The sequence below is a fragment of the Rana temporaria genome, chromosome 6, assembly GCF_905171775.1.
Source record: "Rana temporaria chromosome 6, aRanTem1.1, whole genome shotgun sequence".
NCBI lineage: Eukaryota > Metazoa > Chordata > Amphibia > Anura > Ranidae > Rana > Rana temporaria.
The window spans coordinates 8358624-8378771 of record NC_053494.1 but is presented as its reverse complement, the minus strand read 5'-3'; the positions used below and the strand labels follow the sequence as shown (position 1 = coordinate 8378771).

At 45.3% G+C, this 20148-nt stretch overlaps 1 protein-coding gene across 2 annotated transcripts in view; it reads right to left on the bottom strand.

Moving 5' to 3' along the window:
• SETD1A (SET domain containing 1A, histone lysine methyltransferase) overlaps nt 1-20148 on the bottom strand; it is a 63999-nt gene that overhangs the window by 41213 nt on the left and 2638 nt on the right. For both annotated transcript variants that reach the window (XM_040356043.1, XM_040356044.1), the window contains exons 3-7: nt 13224-13322; nt 10320-10590; nt 10131-10237; nt 7960-8144; nt 2854-3634 (exon numbers count right to left, since the gene is read on the bottom strand). In XM_040356043.1, coding sequence (XP_040211977.1) covers nt 2854-3634; nt 7960-8144; nt 10131-10237; nt 10320-10590; nt 13224-13322 — 1443 coding nt within the window. The remainder of the gene's footprint in view (nt 1-2853; nt 3635-7959; nt 8145-10130; nt 10238-10319; nt 10591-13223; nt 13323-20148) is intronic.

The window sequence follows — 20148 nt, the reverse complement described above, 5'->3', positions numbered from 1 at the left end:
TGCAGACAACAGTGTGAACTGCCTGTGGGGGAGATGCGATGCAGGAACCGGCACTGGAATCGCGCTGGTTCCTGCATCAAAATAGTGTGAACCCGGGCTAAAATTTCAAATGAGGTATAAAGAAGATAGAGGCAGCCCACAAACATGCTTGCAATGGGGCACTTTTATTTACAGTGACGTTTTCAGAGAACACCATACTGAAAAACTAAAGGCATAACAAAAAAAAGCTGATCCACTTGTCAGGAAGGAACGATAACGAAAAACAAAAAAGTGCAAATCTCTGCTAAGTGCGAGTATGGCGCTCCGGCAGCCCAGACACTTCATCTCTACTGCGCCCTCCTCTGCCAGGGGGTGACAACAGGGCACTAGTATATACGATCCCACAGGGTGTCAATGGTAGGACGATGACGACGACGGCCTGGACGGAGTTTGCCAGAGCAGCACTTTGGTGAAACAGCAAGATAGAATGGTGTTACTACATAGCCGGGTATCATCACATCGATCATCTACAAACACTGGCCTGAATGTGGAGTAAAGCCAACACCTCATAAAACCCAGCGGACCCCGATACTCATCTCTAATACACATTTGATTTTCTCGAACATGCGAGGTCCCAAACACAACAGCCACTTAGGTTATAAACTGCATTTAAAGCAGAACTAAATAATTTGAATAGAGTGGAGATGAATTACTACCCCTGTCAGGTTTTATTGCCGTCGGTGTCCCTGTTGGGGTTATTCCCTCTCAATTTGTCCCGTTTACCATCATTGGCTGTCCCCATAAAGGTAATAGAGCCAAAGGCTTCCAATGAGAAACTAGTTCTGGTGACCTGCCCCCCCCCCCCCCAAATGATTCCCTTAAAGGGGTTGCATAGGTTCGATTTTTTATTTACTTTTTTTTTAATAACAAAGATGTCATACTTACCTCCACTGTGCAGTTAATTTTGCATAGTGTGGCCCTGATCCTGCTGTTCTGGGGTCCCACGGCGGCTGTCGTCTCGGCTCCTCCCCGCTAAAGCCAACCCCCTCTGGGAAGCCCTTTCCCGAGGGAGTTAGCTTGCAGACGCACTCCCCTGTCACACGGTTGGCACCCCCGGTGGCCGCATCATTGGATGTGATTGACAGCAGCGGGAGCCAATGGCTGCGCTGCTATCAATCTATCCAATCAACGGCCAGACTCTGTGGAGAAGAGAATGCCGGGGGATGCGCACAGCAGGTGAACGGGCTTTAGACCCCTTTCACATTGAGGCGTTTTTCATGCGGTACAGCGCTAAAAATAGCGCTGCTATACCGCATGAAAAAAATCATGCCCTGCAGGCTTCAATGTGAAAGCCCGAAGGCTTTCACACTGAAGCGGTGCGCTAGCAGGACCGCTCCAAAAGTCCTGCTAGCCGCATCTTTGGAGCGGTATAGGTTCGGGGTGTTTACCGCGCCTTCCCATTGAAATCAATGGGAAACCGCGGTAATACCGCCCACAATGCGGGCGGTATTAACCCTTTTTCGGCCGCTAGCAGGGGTTAAAACCTCACCGCTAGCGCCTGAATATCGCGGTAAATACGACAGTATAGCGGCGCTAAAAATAGCGCGGCTATACCGTCACCGCATCTCCGCTGCCCAATGTGAAAGCAGCCTTAGGCAAGTAAAACGGGGGCTGTGGGGCCCATGACAGCGAGGTGTTTTTTCACCTTGATGCATTAAGGTGTAACACAAACCTTTACAACCCCTTTAATTTGCAGGGATTTCCTCTCACTTCCTGTTTTGACTATGGGACAGGAAGTGAAGGTAAATCTCCCCAATGGGACACAGATGGCAAAAAAAAAAAAAATATATAGGAGGTTATAAACTCTTCCTTACTCTATCCAAAATTACCAAAAAAAAAAAAAAATATGTTCTACCTTCAGTTTGAGTCAGTAAACAGCAAGAAAAAAAAAAAAAGATGGATGAAATATTTGCAAAAAAGCTTTTAGGACTTAAAGCGCAATTTCAGCAACACGTATTTTTTACTTTTGGAAAAAGTGGAGGAAAGATAAAAACACGCGTTACATCTTTGTTATTCCCATCTGACACACTAGCTAGCTGCTGCCATAACCCCCCGGTATTTAGCATCAAAGTACCCATGTACAATCACTGCGATTTGCGTTAAGTGGTTAAATATCACACTAGTTTTTCCATCCGTCTGGCGGATCGGATGATAACGGACTCTGCGGTCCGTCGTCATCCGATCCCTCATAGGGGAGAGTGGTGTTCTGACAGGTCGGTCCATGCACAGTGTGCAGAGACCGACCTGTCATCTGCCTGCTCAGCGGGGATCGACGGAGTGATCCCCGCTGAGCATAGCGGAGCCCACACACGGACAGAACCGTGTGAAACGGCCCTAAGAGTTAGAGCCTATGTCGGGTTGTAATGTCCATTGGGGGAAATGTTTCCCTTACTTCAGGACAGAAAGGGGGTGCGATATCTCTCAAACCACAAAAACATATTTATAGTAGTGAGGGGGGAGGGTTAGAACTTCTGACTTTAGAAAAAGATAGGGGGGGCACCACCAGAGGGCAACCCCTTAGACATGCTTGTAGTTTTAAGTTGCACCTAGCGTCCTGAAGGTGGCAGCATCAAACCCATCCATGAGGAAGTCTGGCTGTGTCCTTCAATGAACTTGGAAAAGGATTTTACGGTGAATAGAAAAATCCAATTGTATACTAAAAAAAGCTGATCATTCGCCTTGCAATGATTACATAGCCATATACGTTTACAAACTTTTGAGACTAAAGCTTTCCTTAAACCCCGATTGGTTGGAATTACTGGACTGCACCTGTTCAAATAAGCTGTCAAGAATTAAAAAAACATTTCCTCTTACCCGTTCCTGCCCGTTGGCCGTCCTACCAATATCTCCAAACCTCAGGAAGGCCTCGGCGGACACATCCTCAAAATTGGCAGGTGGAGGGGGAGTGTATGGCCCGTGCGTGGGCGGCATAGGTAGGGGAATCTCTTCCTGGACCGTGGTCTCCTGTGTGGCCCCATCCGCAGTCCCTTCATCCTCCTCCTCTGTGTCAGAAGGCAGGAAGGAGAATTTAGAGCGCTGTTCCTTTAGTAGCGCCTCAATACGAGAGTCTAAGCTGCTGCTGTGCTGTGTGAAAGGCAGGCTCTCAGAGACTCCATCCGGGAGCGGGGAGCAGGAACGCGCTGGGGAAGGAGGTGGGGAACAGGCCGGGAGCGGGGGAGGTGGAGGCGGCGGCTCCCAGCTCTCAATAGGCGGCGGCGGGGGCTGCAGTGAAGAAGAAGATGGTGGAGAAGGCGGCAGTGGGGGATGCAGTCGATAGTCCCGGTCAGCCTGAGTATCGTCCGGCGGGAGTGGCGGAGGTGTAGGCAGGGGAGGCGTCCCAGGAAAGCGGTGTAAAGGTGGTTCCTCTGGAGGCGGGGGAGGTTTCCGGTGGCGAGACCGGTAGGACTGAGGAGAGGTTCGATGTTGGTGCCGGTGGTATCGCCGGTGACTGCTATCGTGCTGTGAGGAAGATGAGGAAGCTGAAGAATAGTGGTGTCCAGAGCGCCGTGAGTAGGAGTCGCCAGAGCTGTTCTCCTGCCGCCGTGACTTGTATCCTGAGGCGTCATGGGTGCTGGAATGGCTGGGGGTACTCTGCCTGTGAGACAAACAGCCAATCAAAAACACAACATACATAAATGGTCACCTTAGCACTGCCCCCATACATTAAAGCCCAACTCCAGAAGCAGCATTTTTAGATCTTGGTCACAAATAATGTCGGCTTGTTAGTACATCAGGATCTCTCCAAGCTCCGCTGAGGGCTCCAGATACGTACAGTGGGAAGACGCACTTCCAGACCCCCCACTGCATGTGAATGGTGCCTACAATCTACACCAGCTTCACTGTTGTGGGTCAGCCCTCTTACCTTTGTTGCTTCATTGACATTGTCCCTGCACCCAACTTTATGAATGGCACAGCAGAGTGAGGGAGATTAAAAGCACAACACTTGACATCCGGCTGTCCTGTCAAGAAAAGCCCCCCGATCGAAAAATGCCCGGCAGGAACTGCGCATGCGCAGAATGGACCCTCAGAACAGCTGAGTTTATGATCAGCTGTTGTCTCGCATTGCCGAGGCACGTTCATGTAGGAGAGGAGCGGATATTTACACGATGGGCAGTGCTGGGCGCGGAATTTATCATCAATGGCCAAACAAATCTACAGTAAAAACCTTGGTTTGCGAGCATAATTCGTTCCAGAAACATGCTTGTAATCCAAAGCACTTGTATATCAAAGAATTTTTTTTACAGGGTATAAAAGAGAAGAGAGGCACCTCTAAATGTAGCAATATGTTGCACCTTCATTAAATGTAACTATATTGCTACACTTAGAGGCACTTCTCCTTTTTTATAAACTCAGTTGTGACAGAACGCTACTCTTAGATCAAGAAATCGCTTGTATATCAAAGCCTAGTTTATTAAAACATTTTGTTTATTTTGCAGAATGCTCTCAAACCATGGTTTTACTGTACTAAAGAAATTTGTATCCAATATAGAAAAAGTCGCCCTTCAATTGACTAAACACGCCCCGCAAGCGTTCAAAATGAACAGCAGATAAAGATTTCTTGGCCATTGACAAAAATGACGCCCCCCAGCACTGCCAATCATTGAAAAATCCGACGCCTTCTTGTAAATATCCGCCCTCATCTACATGACAACGTGCCTCGGCCACGCAAGACAACAGCTGATCGTAAACTCAGGTGTTCTGCCGCTGTGTGGCGCATGCGCAGTTCCCCCCCGGGCACTATTCGATAGCTGGGCACCTCGACAGAACACTGGCTGTCCGCTGTACATATTAGGAGCTCTGCAGAGCTTGGAACGATTGTGACGTAATAACAAATAGACACAACTTATGTGAGAAATAAAGATTTAAAAAATAAAATTATAAATAAAAAAACGGAGGAATTTACTAAAACAAGTGCAGCTGTGCATAGTAACCAATCAGCTGCCATCTTCAGCTTGTCCAATGTGTCTGGAGTTGGACTTTAAGAGAGACCCTGTCACCTTCAAAAAAAGGCATTCTTCTGCAAACACCATTCCCCAAACACTTTATACTCACCTTACCTGCGCACCCCTTGCAGCTCCTTGCTCATCCACAGCCGGAACTGAAATCGGCTGTGCCAGATCTTCGGGTCATGTGACAGTGCACTGGCCCAGCAATTGGCTGCTAGGCCCAGGCACCATCACAAGGGACTAGGTCACATACTCCCACATACCCGGTGGTGTCGGGTATTCTCGTCAGCTGTAAAGGAGAAATGAACTGCGAAGAAGCACAGGTAAGGTGAGTATAAGAGGTCGGGGGATGTCCTTTACAGAGATGCTTTCACACTGCCCTGCATGAATAAGGTGACAGGGTCTCTTTACCAACATATTTCAACCCTGTCCTTTCCAGGCTGTTATTTTAGTGCTATGATAGTTTGACTGACATTTACTTTTTTTTTTGGACGCAGATAGAGCGCTCTTTTGGTGGTATTTCAAAATCACTATGCGCTTTAAAATTCATTGTAAAGTCTATTAAAAAAAACAGGTCATACTTACCTGCTCTGTTGCAGTGGTTTTGCACAGGGCAGCCCAGACCCTCCTCAGTGCTCCTTCCTGGCCCCCCTCTCCTGTTAAGTGCCCCCACAGCAAGCAGCTTGCTATGGGGGCACCCGAGCCGAGCTGCAGCTCCTGGCATCCATTCAGACACAGCGTAATGGGGTTCAGTCCCGCCCCATCTCCCTCTCTCCTGATTGGCTGGCTGACTGATTGACAGCAGCAGGAGCTAATGGCTTTGCTGTGTCTCAGCCAATCAGGGGGGAGAGTCCCGGACAGCTGAGGGACTCATGGACATCAATGGATAAAGATGGGAATCGGGTAATTATTGGGGGGGAGGGGGGTGGGCTGCTGCACACAGGCGGTTTTATCTTAATGCATTAAGAAAAAAAAAACTTCTGACTTTACACACACACACACACACACACACACACACACACACACACATATATATATATATATACTGTATATAAATTTTAAAAATAAAATACTTACACATGTCGTGAGCCAAACACAAATGTAGCATAACCCGTCCCACAACCCCAGACAGACAATAGCAAAGCCTTCCAAGTGTGCACTGATGTCACCTTTCTGAGCTCGTCATGGGTTCGGCATACTGTAGTCTTTATTTTACCAGGGGCAAATATCTCTGTCTGTACTGGATTAGCAAATTCCAATATAAACAGAGTGGCTATGTCGATCAAGTAGCTCTTCAAAAAAAAAAAAGAATCCGGCTCCTTTCACATTTCCAGTGTGCGACTTTGGATGCGATCTCGATTCAACTTTACATTCAATGGATCAAAGTTGCACCAAAAGTGACGAGGGGGGGGCCATACAGGCTGACCTGTAGGTAAAAAAAAATATCTCCTAAACCTTAACGGTGTAGGAGATATTCCCCTTGCAATGAGCCGCTTGCGCACAGGGGATTCTCGGCTTAATGCCAGACCTCGCTGGAAAGAAGTCTCCCGTAGCTCCAGCCACTCACGATGCTTGAGCCACGATACCCGGAAGACACGCCTTACAGGTGGCACAAAAAAAAAAAAATTTTTGGACTATACAACTGCTTTAAGTAGGGGGAGCAGGGGTGTAGCTTGCCGAGTGCTGTGTGTTGCGTGTATAAATGGACACACACACACCACCAGCCGGAAGCGCGCATACACAAGTGTCTCCTTAGCAGCCAGCTATGCTAAAAAGGCGACACCTGCAAACAGGAAAACCGGGGCAGAGGTTCTGGGACCAGCTAAATAACCAAGATGCATTCTCAGGAACACCGTTGCTGAAACCACTGCACACTTACCATTGCCATTATGAGGGGCTCCCAACATCTGAGCCAAGTTCTTGTGTCTGTACACCTGAAGTGCCTATTATGAGGGGTTGCCAACATCCCTGCACCCAGTTCCCAGGTCTGTAACCTGCTGTAGCCATTATGAGGCGCTTTATGAGGCACTCCCACCATCCCTGCATCCAGGTCTGTAACCTGCTGTACCCATTAGGAGTAGGTCCCACCATCCCTGCACCCAGTTCCCAGGTCTGTAACCTGCTGTACCCATTATAAGGTGCTCTTCACCATCCCTGCTGCATTTATCGGTTATGGAGCAAGATTGGAACATAGAATATGCCAAACCGGGAAGAATCACAGCAAGGATGGCACAGAGGTCTCACACTGAAGATCCCACGAAATCAATGAAACTTTCTCTACTGTAAAGCCGATCTCCACGTTTCCTTTTACTTTGAATAGTTTGTTTGGATTAATCTGGTCCAAACCAACAATTTCCTTTACCAAGTGCTGCACTGACCCTAAGCACTGTACGTACTGCAAGTGACTTAAGTTACAGTACACAGTGCTGGGCCCCTTCCCTGCTCACACCCAGAACAATGCAGAGTCACTCTGCACAGTGTTCAGCCATTCACTGGCAGCTGTATATTCTGTGAATGAATACAAAGCTTCCTTTGATTGAGTGTGTGATGTCATCAGCCCGCCCCTGCTCCAATCAGAGGAAGCTTTGTATTCATTCACATAATACAAAGCTGCCTATGAATGGCCGAGCGCTGCTTAGACCAACTCTGCATTGTTCCAGGTGTGAGACTGGAAGTCTCTGTCCAACAGCTGGTCCCAGCACTGTGTACTTTATAGCTGAAGCTAAATGCAGTACATACAGTGCTTAGAGACACTGCAATACTTTGTGAATGAAATAGTTTGTTTGGACAAGCTTGGTCCAAAAAAACTATTTAAAGTGAAAGCAAACATGGAGATAAGCTTTAAGTAATAGAACCAATTTATTAATTAACAAAAGTTAAAAACAACACAGGTCAACACCCTTTGAAGCACTGAATGTCATTGCAAGCACCTAGAACGCCCCTGTGTGAAGTTTGCCTTGGTTGGCCCCTGTACCTGCTGGAGTAGGCAGAGTCCTGAGAGAAGGGTGTGCCAGATCTGGGAGTGTACGGGGTGCCCTGGGAGGACGTCAGGGATGGCGTATACTGGTTGTACAGAGATCCAGAATCTTGAGACGACGGGGTCCCATTTCCAGGTTGGAAAGAGGTGGTGTCGCTGGACAAGCGCCTTCGACTATCAGCCTGGAGATAAAAAAAACACATTATCACAATCAGCAAGCAATTCTTCCTGGTGGGACATGCTGGTAAACTGCAGTAAAGCCCAAGTTTAGCTAAAAATAACATAATATTTAGCACAAGAAACAAAACTTACTTTTAGGCTACTTTTACAATGGGGTGCTTTGCAGGGCGCTATAGAGCTAAAAATAGCGCCCTGAAAAAGCCTCTTCTCTCACTATTTATAATGCGTATTTGGCGCATTATAAATCCATTAAATCGGAGATATGCAATTAGCGGACCTCCAGCTGTTGCAGAACTACAATTCCCATGAGGCATAGCAAGACTCTGGCAGCCACAAGCATGACACCCAGAGTCAGAGGCATGATGGGACTTGTAGTTCTGCAACAGCTGGAGGTCCGCTAATTGCATATCCCTGCATTAAATCAATCACTAAAATGTGAAAGCCAGAGGGCTTTCACACTGGAGCGGTGCGCTGGCAGGACGCTCAAAAAAGTCCTGCCAGCTGCATATTTGAGGCGCTGTAGGAGCGCCCCTGACCATTGAAATCAATGGTGCAGTGGTGCTTTGCTGGCGGTTTTAACCCTTTATCGGTGGCTAGCAGGGGTTAAAAGCGCCCCACTAGCGGACGAATTGCGCCGCAAAAGACGGTAAAGGGAGGCTAAAAATGGTGGCGCTTTACTACCACCACCAGCACAACACCTCAGTGTGAAAGTAGCCTTATAGCATGATGTGCACCTTCTTTCCAAAGACATTTTCTTGAAAAAGCATGCCTACCTCTTCCTACCTAATACATACAGTGGATATAAAAAGTCTACACACTCCTGTTATAATGTAAGGTTTCTGGTAAAAATAAATAATAAAAAAAGACAAATTTCAGAACCTTTTTTCTCACCTTTAATGTGACCTATGAACTGTACAACTCAATTAAAAAAAAATTAAATAAAAATAAAAACTGAAACCTTTTAGGGGGGGGGGGGGAGAAGTACACCCTCTTATAACTGGTGATGCAGCTGTGTTCAGAATTAAGCAATCACATTCAAACTCCTGTTAAATAGGAGTCAGTACACACCTGCCATTTAAAGTGCCTCTGATTAACCCCAAATAAAGTTCAGCTGTTCTAGTAGGTCTTTCCTGACATTTAGACCCCTTTCACACTGAGGAAACTCCTGCCCAGCAACCTCAATGTGAAAGCCAGAGGCTTTTTTTTTTTTTGCGTAAGTCGTCCGTGAATCGGGATGGACGTAACTCACTTCTAAGTTAAAAAAAATGACGTCCTAGCGACGTAATTTAGTGCAATGCACGGCGGGAAGTTTCGGGACGACGCATGCGCAGTTCATTCGGCGCGGGGACGCGCTTCATTTAAATGAAACCCGCCCCCTAATCACCGATTTGAATTTCGCCGCCAGAAATACACTACGCCGCCGTAACTTACGGCGCGAAATCGTTGAGGATTCGAAATTCCGCCAGGTAAAGGTACGGCGGCATAGCGTATCTCTGATACGCCGCGCCTATCCATTTCTATGTGGATCTGGCCCAGAGTGCTGTAATAAAATCAAAAAGGGGCTTCAACAAAGTATTAGTGTAAGGGTGTGCACACTTATGCAACCATATTTTATTTTTACTTCCCGCCACCTAAAAGATTTCATTTTGTTTTTCAATTGAGTTGTACAATTTATAGGTCACATTAAAAGGTGGAAAAAGTTCTGAAATTATTCATCTTTGTCCAATTTTTTTTTACACATCACAAAAACCTGACATTTTAACAGGGGTGTGTAGACTTTTCATATCCACTGTAATCCTATTGACCAATCAGGCTAAGCATTAGGGTGATGGATCAAAACATACATGTAAGGGGGAGGCTAAGCATCAAGGTGGTTTGGGAGGCTTCTGCAGGTAAGTGAACTAGGTTTGTATACTTCATATCTGCTGAACAGGGTAACGGAGGAGTGCAGAGAAGATAAAGAGTCTGTGGAAGGTGGGATTTCTCACCTGTTCGGGCAGCAGCCTCTCTTGCGCCCACCTACCACTGGTGGGAACTGTCTGGGCATTGTAGGTTCCGCTCACAATCAAGTCGTAATATTTTTTCCGCTGTTGACCTGTAAGAGGCACAATATTTCCCGGTTACATAAATCATAAGAGAACATCCTCCCAAAAATCAACATATTCTTCTATGGTTACCTAGCAGGTCGAGCTCAGCATGCACGATGTTGCCCATCACGGATGTGTTATGAAGGTGAGCGACGGTGTCCTTGGCTGACCGAGAGCTGGAGAAGAGGACCTTGGCCAGGCCGAGGTGTTTGCGGGTCTCTGGATGCAGCAAGATCTCCACCTCTTCCACGTTGCCGAATTTGCGGCACATGTCTGTCAGGAAGGGCTCGCGGATGTTGTCGTTCAGATGGGCAAACGTGACCTCTTTCTGGGGGAGCTGTCCAATGTAGAACTTATCAACCTAGTGGGAGAGAGGAGGAGAGATTAAAGCTTGCGTCTGGCCCACCCTTTATTCCTGCACAGTTGTACCGGCTCCTCTCCTGGACTGAAATTGGCAACTCTGATGTCACTGCACACTGTGAGCTCCTCACAACGTGCATTAGAAGCTGCAGCAAGTCAGTCAGCCGGACACATTTCCTGGCTGGAGGATGTCTAGCATCATTTAATTCTTTCCACCCCAACCTGGCTGTTCATTGCGCTTCCCTTTCGATCACTAAATTTCAGCATCACATGGATGCTACCTAGGGTGGTCTGCATTGCAATAGCAGGCTCTCCCCCTCCAATCATTGGATTTCAGCATTACATGTGGATGTTACCTAGGGTGGTCTGCATGCAAATGAGGCCTTCCTAGGAAAGTCCGCTCCAACAAGCATCACATAATGCCTCCCAAGATCCTGCCCACTGCTTGAATCAATAATAAGGGTTTTTGAGAGGTGTGCTGCGGTAGGGTGCAGTCATGTTTTCAGGAAGCCATATACAGGCATACCCCGCTTTAAGTACACTCACTTTAAATACACTCACGAGTAAGGACATACCCCCGAGTGTATGTAAAGTGCCTTACAAGTACTGTACAGACATTTTGCAGCCGCAGTAGAAGGAGCTGAAGCTTTGAGAGCATTGCCCGCCCTGTTCCAGTGTGCCCCTGACACCCCCACTACAGCCCCTGAGACCTCAACTACAGCTCCTGACACCCCAAATCACTTTAAGTACATTTTCGTTTTACATACATGCTCTGGTCCCATTGTGTACTTAAAAGTGGGGTATGCCTGTACAGCACCCAGCTAGCTCTTCCCACCAGCAGGGGAGGGAAGGAGACCGCACAGCTGGGCTGCTGACATTTTTCTCTGCTGCAGTTTAGCAATAAGACCTGGTCACCTACCTGCCCAGCGAGTTGATAAAGTCAGCAGAGAACATCGGCTACATTGTAGCCAGGTTTCTTTGTTGACTACACAACCTCCCCCTTCCCTTTACCCCCCCATGGTAATGGAGAAGAGGGCAGGCGTTTTGTAATCTGGACACATTGGGGTTGATTTATGAAAACTAGAAAGTGCAAAAAGTGGTGCAGCTGTGCATTCCAGCCAATCAGCTTCTAACTTCACCTTTTTTAATTAAATTCGCTTGTCGACTGCATCACTTAGCTGTACGGCGGCAGAACAGCTCTTCTGTGCCAGATCACGCACCTAGTACGTGATCTGGCACTTCCGGGTAGGTGGCGCACTCGCCAATGGCGACCCGGATGTGCTCTGATTAGACAGCATAAGCCGATCAGCAGGTGCCAGCCAAGGTATGTCTGCCGGCAGCTGCTGATCAGCGAGGAAAGAAAAAAAGGGCAGAGCTCTGCCTATGTAAACAAGGCAGATCTCTGTCCCGTCAGCAAGAAAAGGATGGATTTTCCTTAGTAAAAGCACCTAGCACCGTACACAAAAACACTGGCTAGGCACACACTTAACCCTTTGAACACCCCAGATGTTTAACGTTTTCCTTTTCAGTGTCATTAGTACAGCGACAGTGATCACAGTATTGGTCTCACGGGTTCCCACAAAGTGTCAGTTGGGGTAAATCTTTTGGAGGTCAAGTAGTTAAAGGGTTCGTTACCATAAAAAAAAAACATAACAAGCATGATCAGCATAGTGCTTGTGCTGTGTCATTTGGCCCCTTCCATCACCTAAAAAACCTGGCTGATCCTTCCTGGTTCTGCTCTCCCCCCCCATAAACAGACTACAGTTTATCATGGCTGCTGAGACCTGACACCATGGTCAGTTTACATGCCTCCATCATCCACAGCTCTCCTCTCCCCCTTCCCTCCCAGCTCCATCCACTCCCTAGCCCTCCCCTCTTGCTATCATAACTACACTATAAATATACCATTCCCTCTGTAAAACAATATGTGCTCCTGTGTTATATAACAAAATGCAGATTATACCTTATATCAGAGCGTCTCCTGACACTCGCGTGATTCCTGGGCTCTTTTTCCTCCTCGGATGACATCAGCAGGAGTGCTCGGCCTCTGCCCTTTGTCAGCCGGGGAGAAGAGAGAGCCGAGGAGTCACATGAGTGTCGGGAGACGCTCTGATATAAGGTATGATCTGATAGAGAGATTATATATATATATATATACATACACACACACACACACACACACACATACATACATACACAGGGGCACATATTTTACAGAGGGGATGGTAGGTTTAAAGTGTAGTGGCTTACCAACCAAGCTTTGCCAAAAAAAATAAACCTGGAAGCTGATTGGTTTCTATGCAGAGCTGCACCAGATTTTGCACTCTAGTTTTTGTAAATCAACCCCATTCTGTCCTAGGGTGACAACACTGCTCCTCCATAGGTACAGTGAGTGAGCGTGGTCACCATAGCATTTGACGGCCCCGCTCCTTAACCTGCAATAGCCAGCTTTTCTTCCCCCCCCCATTTAAATTTCAGCTGTCTGTAGGGGAATCCCTCTGACAGCTGAAAGAACTAAGCTTGTAATATCAGTTTCAGGTATCGGAGCATTGGAGTACCAATATTCGCGCAAATTCTTAGTATCGGTACGGATACCGGTATTGGTGAAACCCTAATATCAAATGTACCCATTACCTTGAATTTGGGGATAGGAAGGGACACTTCTCGTGGTTTACTCCACATACGTTGTGGCCGAGGGTCCCGCGGATCTCCCAGTGGAAGAAACGGTCCATCCTGGAGGATAGAAGAGAAGAGAAATTAGTATGTAAATCTTATAACTAGGAAAAGCCATATTTATTGTCTGACATTTGAAGAAGAAAAATAGACGCATATAAAAAAACAGGATGTGGGATCATGATTGACCTTTATTTTATCACCTTCCCCACTTCTGCCCAGAGACAGACTTTATAGAGGAGCCCAAATGTTGTAAAATATGACTGTGGGGGACTTTAGCATGTTAACTCCTCCAGTGCAGAGACGGACACGACTGGTGTAGAGATCTTCTAGTAAGTTTTCAGACCTAACATTGCTCAGCGCTCATATGCAACCCGAGTCATATGATCATAAACCATACACAGCAATGTGACACAAAAAAATAAAAATTAACATGAACATAATAAAAATTATCTCTACATATAAAAGCAGCCGTTATATCTCAAATACATGAAATAACACACAAAAAGTAATGAATAAAACCCAACAACACAGTCTTATGAAGCATCCAATACCATAGCAGAGCTCAAGTCAATCATTACCGGCATTATATAGGTTGACCATATCAGAAATTCATAGCGGACACTTTGTGATTTAAAAAGTCTCTTTAAATGGTGGTTGATCCCAACGGATGTTTAATAGCGTGCAACATACACCAAGATCTACCCCACGTGAGTCACACGCCCCTAGGGGTTCAAACTCCCCATCATGAGGAATATCACAAGGCTTTAGTGATCAAAAGAGACATCCGTTTTCCGGTAATAGCTAGAGGTCACTCCGTGGATAGTCAACCACGCAAAAGAAAAAACTCCACATAGCGCGATCCCGTTTAACCACATTTATTGGTAAAAAATAAAATTAAAAATAAAATAAAAAAAAAACCCTTTGATAAAAATGCCCTCACAATCAATAAAACAATCCAAGCATTTAGAAAAAAAAAAAAAAAAGTGTCATCACCAGTCAGTAGGAGAATCCACCACGCCGACTGCCCTCGAAGTAGCAATGACGAAACGTGTCAGGGCGTGAAGTTTGCGCGTCACAGAGGCACAAACAGCGCAGTCAGCGTGGTGGATAGTGGATTCTCCTACTGACCGGTAAGAATGCTTTTCAACGTTTTTTTTTTTTTGCAATAAATGTGGTTAAACGGGATCGCGCTATGTAGAGTTTTTTCTTTTGCATGATTGACTATCCACGGAGTGACCTCTAGATAATTCCTGGAAAACAGATTACACGTTTGATCACTAAAGGCTTGGGATATTCCTCATGATGGCGAGTTTGAACCCCTAGGCTAGTGATGGAGAACCTTGGCACCCCAGATGTTTTGGAACAGCATTCCCCATGATGCTCATGCACTCTGCAGTGTAGTTGAGCATCAGGCTGGGTTCACACTGGTGCGACACACCAGCTGTCCTCCTTTGGATCCGACTTTTCCCTGCGACTTGAAGCCGACATACGTCCGAATTTAGATGAATGGGGATCCGACTTGGATCACCGCCAATACTAGGCACAGTTTAGTATGCATCTTGAGGGGGAACTCCACGCCAAAATTTTTAATAAAAAACAGGCATGGGTTCCCCCTTTAAGAGCAAACTAGGCCCTTGGGTCTGGTATGGATTTAAAGGGGAACCCCCTATACCTAAAAAACGGCCTGGGCCCCCCCCCCCCCCCGGATATGGGTCTGGTATGGATTTTGGCATATGGGGGGTTCCCCTTTAAATCCATACCAGACCCAAGGGCCTAGTTTGCTTTTGAAGGGGGAATCCATGCAGTTTTTTTTTATTTTGAAATTTTAAATTTGGCGTGGAGTTTCCCCTCAAGATCATCAGAGCACAAGTCGCATGCCAAAGTCGGAGCATGCAAGACGGCATACCTTTACTGTTGTCTTATTTTTTAATTTAAAAAAGTGTAATTTTTTCCCAAAAAAGTGCGCTTGTAAGACCGCTGCGCAAATACGGCGTGACAGAAAGTATTGCAACGATCGTCATTTTATTCTCTAGGGTGTTAGGATAAAAAATATATATAATGTTTGGGGGTTCTAATTAGAGGGAAGAAGATGGCAGTGAAAAATTACATTAGAGTTGCGGTTTTAACTTGTAATGCTTAACTTGTAATACCAACGGCCACCACCAGATGGTGCCAGCTCACGAAAAAAAACAAAAAATGTGTTTTGTTTTTTTTGCCCCCCTTCCAAGCCAAGTCGCCAGGACACTATTTCTAGTCGCCATGGCGACCGGGATTTGTCGAGCCCTGGCATATTGTATATACACAAACGCAATACCTGCTCCCCTCTTTTTTCACACAAACACAATAGTAGCTCCAATGCGCGAGAATGACGTCATCGTAGCTCAGCCATTCAAACAGCCAGAGCCGGAAGGAAGACCAGGTGAATATGAAAACCCTGTCACTCGAGGGTTTTGTTTTAAGGGACGTCTTTCATAGTGTGCTAGTACATGCTGCCATTGACTTGCAGGGGAGAGGCGCTTTTTTTTTGTATTTAGCCTTTACTACTACTACTTTAATGTGGACTTCAACATTCAAATATTTAGAAATATTTGTGAAGAGGCATTAAAAAAAGAAAGGCACAATTCTTTGAGGGATACAAGTGCCTTGAGCCCCATTGCTGTACATCTGTAGTAAGAGACCCAGGGCTAGAATTATAAATAAGAAGACACATATAAATATAACATTTTAACCAGTTAAGCCCCGGACCAATATGCAGCCTAAAGACCCAAGGTGTTTTTACAGTTCGGGACTGCGTCGCTTTAACAGACAATTGCGCGGTCGTGCGACGTGGCTCCCAAACAAAATTGGCGTCCTTTTTTCCCCACAAATAGAGCTTTCTTTTGGTGGTATTTGATCACATCTGCGGTTTTTAGTTTTTGCGCTATAAACAAAAATAGAGCGACAATTTTGAAAAAAATGCAATATTTTTTACTTTTTGCTGTAATAAATATCCCCCAAAAACATATATAAAAACATTTTTTTTCCTCAGTTTAGGCCGATACGTATTCTTCTACCTATTTTTAGTAAAAAAAAAAAATCGCAATAAGCGTTTATCGATTGGTTTGCGCAAAATTTATAGTGTTTACAAAATAGGGGATAGTTTTATTGCATTTTTATAAATTTTTTTTTTTTTACTACTAATGGCGGCGATCAGCAATTTTTTTCGTGACTGCGACATTATGGCGGACACTTCGGACAATTTTGACACATTTTTGGGACCATTGTCATTTTCACAGCAAAAAATGCATTTAAATTGCACTGATTACTGTGAAAATGACAATTGCAGTTTGGGAGTTAACCACAGGTGGCGCTGTAGGAGTCAGGGTGCACCTAGTGTGTGTTTACAACTGTTTGGGGGTGTGGCTGTAGGAATGACGTCATCGATCGTGTCTTCCCTATAAAGGGAATGACGCGATCGATGCGCCGCCATAGTGAAGGACGGGGAAGCCGTGTTTACACACACCTCTCCCCGTTCTTCAGCTCCGGGGAGCGATCGCGACGGAGCAGCTATAAACAAATAGCCGCGCCGTGGTCCCGGATCGCTCCCCGAGCGGACCCGACCTCCGCATGTAGCGGGGGGGGTCCCGATCGGACCCCCCACCCGCTAATAGGCGAGGACGTACGTGTACGCCCATGTGCCTGTACGTGCCATATTGTGGACGTATATGTACATGCGGGGGTCGGGAACTGGTTAAACACAACCCCCCCTTTTTTTGGGGGGGTGTTTACCCCTCAATAAGGGAGGTAAACCTGAATCACAGACAAATATATATAAGAAGGCACATAGGAACATAATAAATATCACAAGTATATAGCACTAGGAATACATATATATTAACCACTTCAGATCGGCGCTATTGACAAAAGACGTCAACAGCGCAGCTCTCAAGTGTCGGGAGGACGTCTTTGGACGTCTTTTTAAAAGCATTACCCGCGTGCGCCACTGGTTGGCGCGCAGCGGGTAAACACTGTCCCGGCGCATCGCTGGGAAGCTGATGCGTGTACCTGGCGGCCGCGATGTCCGCCGTGTACACGCGATCGTCGGGAACACAGCAGGGACGTGGAGCTCTGGGTGTAAACACAGAGCTCCATGTGCTGTCAGAGGAGACCGATCTGTGTCCCTTGTACATAGGGACACAGCATCGGTCACCTCCCCCAGTCACCCTCCTCCCCCCACACAGTTATAACACACCCAGGGAATACATTTAACCCCTTCCTCACCCCCTAGTGTTAACCCCCCTCACTGCCAGTCACATTTATACAATAATTATTGCATTTTTATAGCACTGATCGCTGTATAAATGTGAATGGTCCCAAATTTGTGTCAAAAGTGTCCGATATGTCCGCCGCAATATCGCAGTCCCAATAAAAATCGCAGATCGCCGCCATTACTAGTAAAAAAAAAAAATCATAATTCTGTCCCCTATTTTGTAGGCGCTATAACTTTTGCGCAAACCAGTCGCTTATTGCGATTTTTTTTTTTTTTTTTTACAAAAAGGTAGAAAAATACGTATCGGCCTTAACTGAGAAAAAAAATATATTTAAAAAAAAAGGGATATTTATTATAGCAACAAGTAAAAAAATATATATATATATATATATATATATGTTTTTTTTAAATTGTCGCTCTTTTTTTGTTTATAGCGCAAAAAATAAAAACCGCAGAGGTGATCAAATACCACCAAAAGAAAGCTCTATTTGTGGGGAAAAAAGGACGTCAATTTTGTTTGGGAGCCACGTCGCACGACCACGCAAATGTCAGTTAAGCGACGCAGTGCCGGAAGCTGAAATTTCGCCTGGGAACGAAGTGGATTTTATGTGACCAGTAAGAAAGTGGTTAATACATTTTTTATAGTCACAAACGTCTTCCTGCGTTCTCCCTCCCCACCCCCTCTTTTTTTCCCCCCTTCTTGGGGAGGACCAGAAACCACCATATAGTAAAGGATGGTAGTATCGAGTTGCCTTTTAAGTGTCAAGGCATGTTAAATGTTATATGTAAAGAAATTTTAATAAAGTTTTTTTTTTTTTAAATGCAAGGATCTCCCTTCTGCTTCATCCATACTATGCTTCCAGAATCATTTCAATCTTTAGGGGGACAACTCTTATGCCGCGTACACACCATCACTTTATGTGATGAAAAAAAACAAGGTTTTTAAAAACGTCACTTTAAATGACCGTGTGTGGGGGAAAACGTTGTTTTATGTCTGGTGAAAAACGACAAAAAAAAAAAAAATTGAAGCATGCTTCAATTTTATGTGTCGTTTTTCACTTCACAGAAATTGACCGTGTGTAGCAAAAAACGACGCTTAAAACTACGTTTTTACACCCGCACATGCCCAGAAGCTAGTTATGAAGCGAGCTTCAATGGAAAAAACGTGGTGAACGTAACCTCGCTTTGCTAGAACATTGTGAGAAAAACGCAAATTTTGTTTGGGTATTGAGCGAGTAACTTGTATAGCGCTACAAATGCCAACTGAAATCGCCTCAAGGCGCTTGTCTGGCGTATTGCATGACTGCGCAATTGTCAGTTAAAGCGACGTAGTGCCAAATTGTAAAAAAAGTGCTCTGGTCAGGAAGGGGGTAAAATCTTCTGGGGCTGAAGTGGTTAAAGTAGAACTATTGGGAAAAAAAAAAAAAAAAAAAAATGTTTTCAACCCATTTTGGAGAGAGCAACGTGGGTTACAACCCCTGTTAGATTTTTCTCTTGCCAACTGTGTCCCATTGCGGAGATTTCCCCTCACTTCCTGTCCCATAGCCACAACAGGAAATAGGGCAATTCCTTGGAAACCCCCCCCCCCCCCCCCCCAAGTCACCAGAACTAGTGTCCCTATTGGAAAATTTCCCCTCTATTACTTTTCTGAGGACAACCCAAAATTTGGGATTTTTTCCCTTTTATCTTTCAGCGACAATGGTAAATCGGAAGAAATAGAGAGGCTGGATCTCACTAATGGGGGCACAGACAACAACAGGGATTATTCCAGTGTAGGTAAATTAAAGTGGAGTTCCACCCATTTTTTTATGTTTGTCTGTGCTGCATGCTCTAATCTCATAGTGTTCGGAATGGACAATTTTTATTTAATTTGTTGCTTGTAAATACCTTTATTTTGTAGTCCTTCGTTACTTCCTCCTCCTTATTTGCCTAGGCTATTAAGTCACAAGGCTATTTGCAAGGGTTTCTGGGATAGGCATCATGTATCCCAGTAGTCCTTGCAAACCTGACTGAAACCTATTACATTGCTTGTGCACTGAGCATGTGCGAGATCTGCAAGGCTGAAATCCAGGAAGTCATACAGTCTGGCTTCATGATGCCCACACTTAAGATGGCCACGGTCTATTTCTAGATTATAAACTATCTAAATGCTCTAACAACCTAACAAAACCGACCATAGTTTACAGACTAACTTTACTAGACTACATAAAGCTTGTGTATTACAGGGGTATTTATATATAAAAAGTGAAATTGTGGGTGGAACTCCCCTTTAATGAACCTGCATGTCACCGCCTAATTCTGGGTTTGGGGGGGCCTCCGGTATTGGATTCCCCTACTGGACTATCGCAGTCACTGATCACAGCCATTAGTAATATAGAAACACAAAATACATTCCAGTACACACACACACACACACACACACACACTATAGTTTGTAGGCACTATACCTTGTTATAACACTTATTTCGTTTATCTAAAATCAGACCACATGTAGCAGAATACATTTTCTCCAAAAAAAAAAAAAAAAAAAAAAAAAAAACAGTCTAGATCTTTTTATAGCAAAAAAAAAAAAAAAAGAAAAATCAAATAAAGTTTCAAAATTCGGTCTTTTTGATTACATCGCAACAAAAAAAT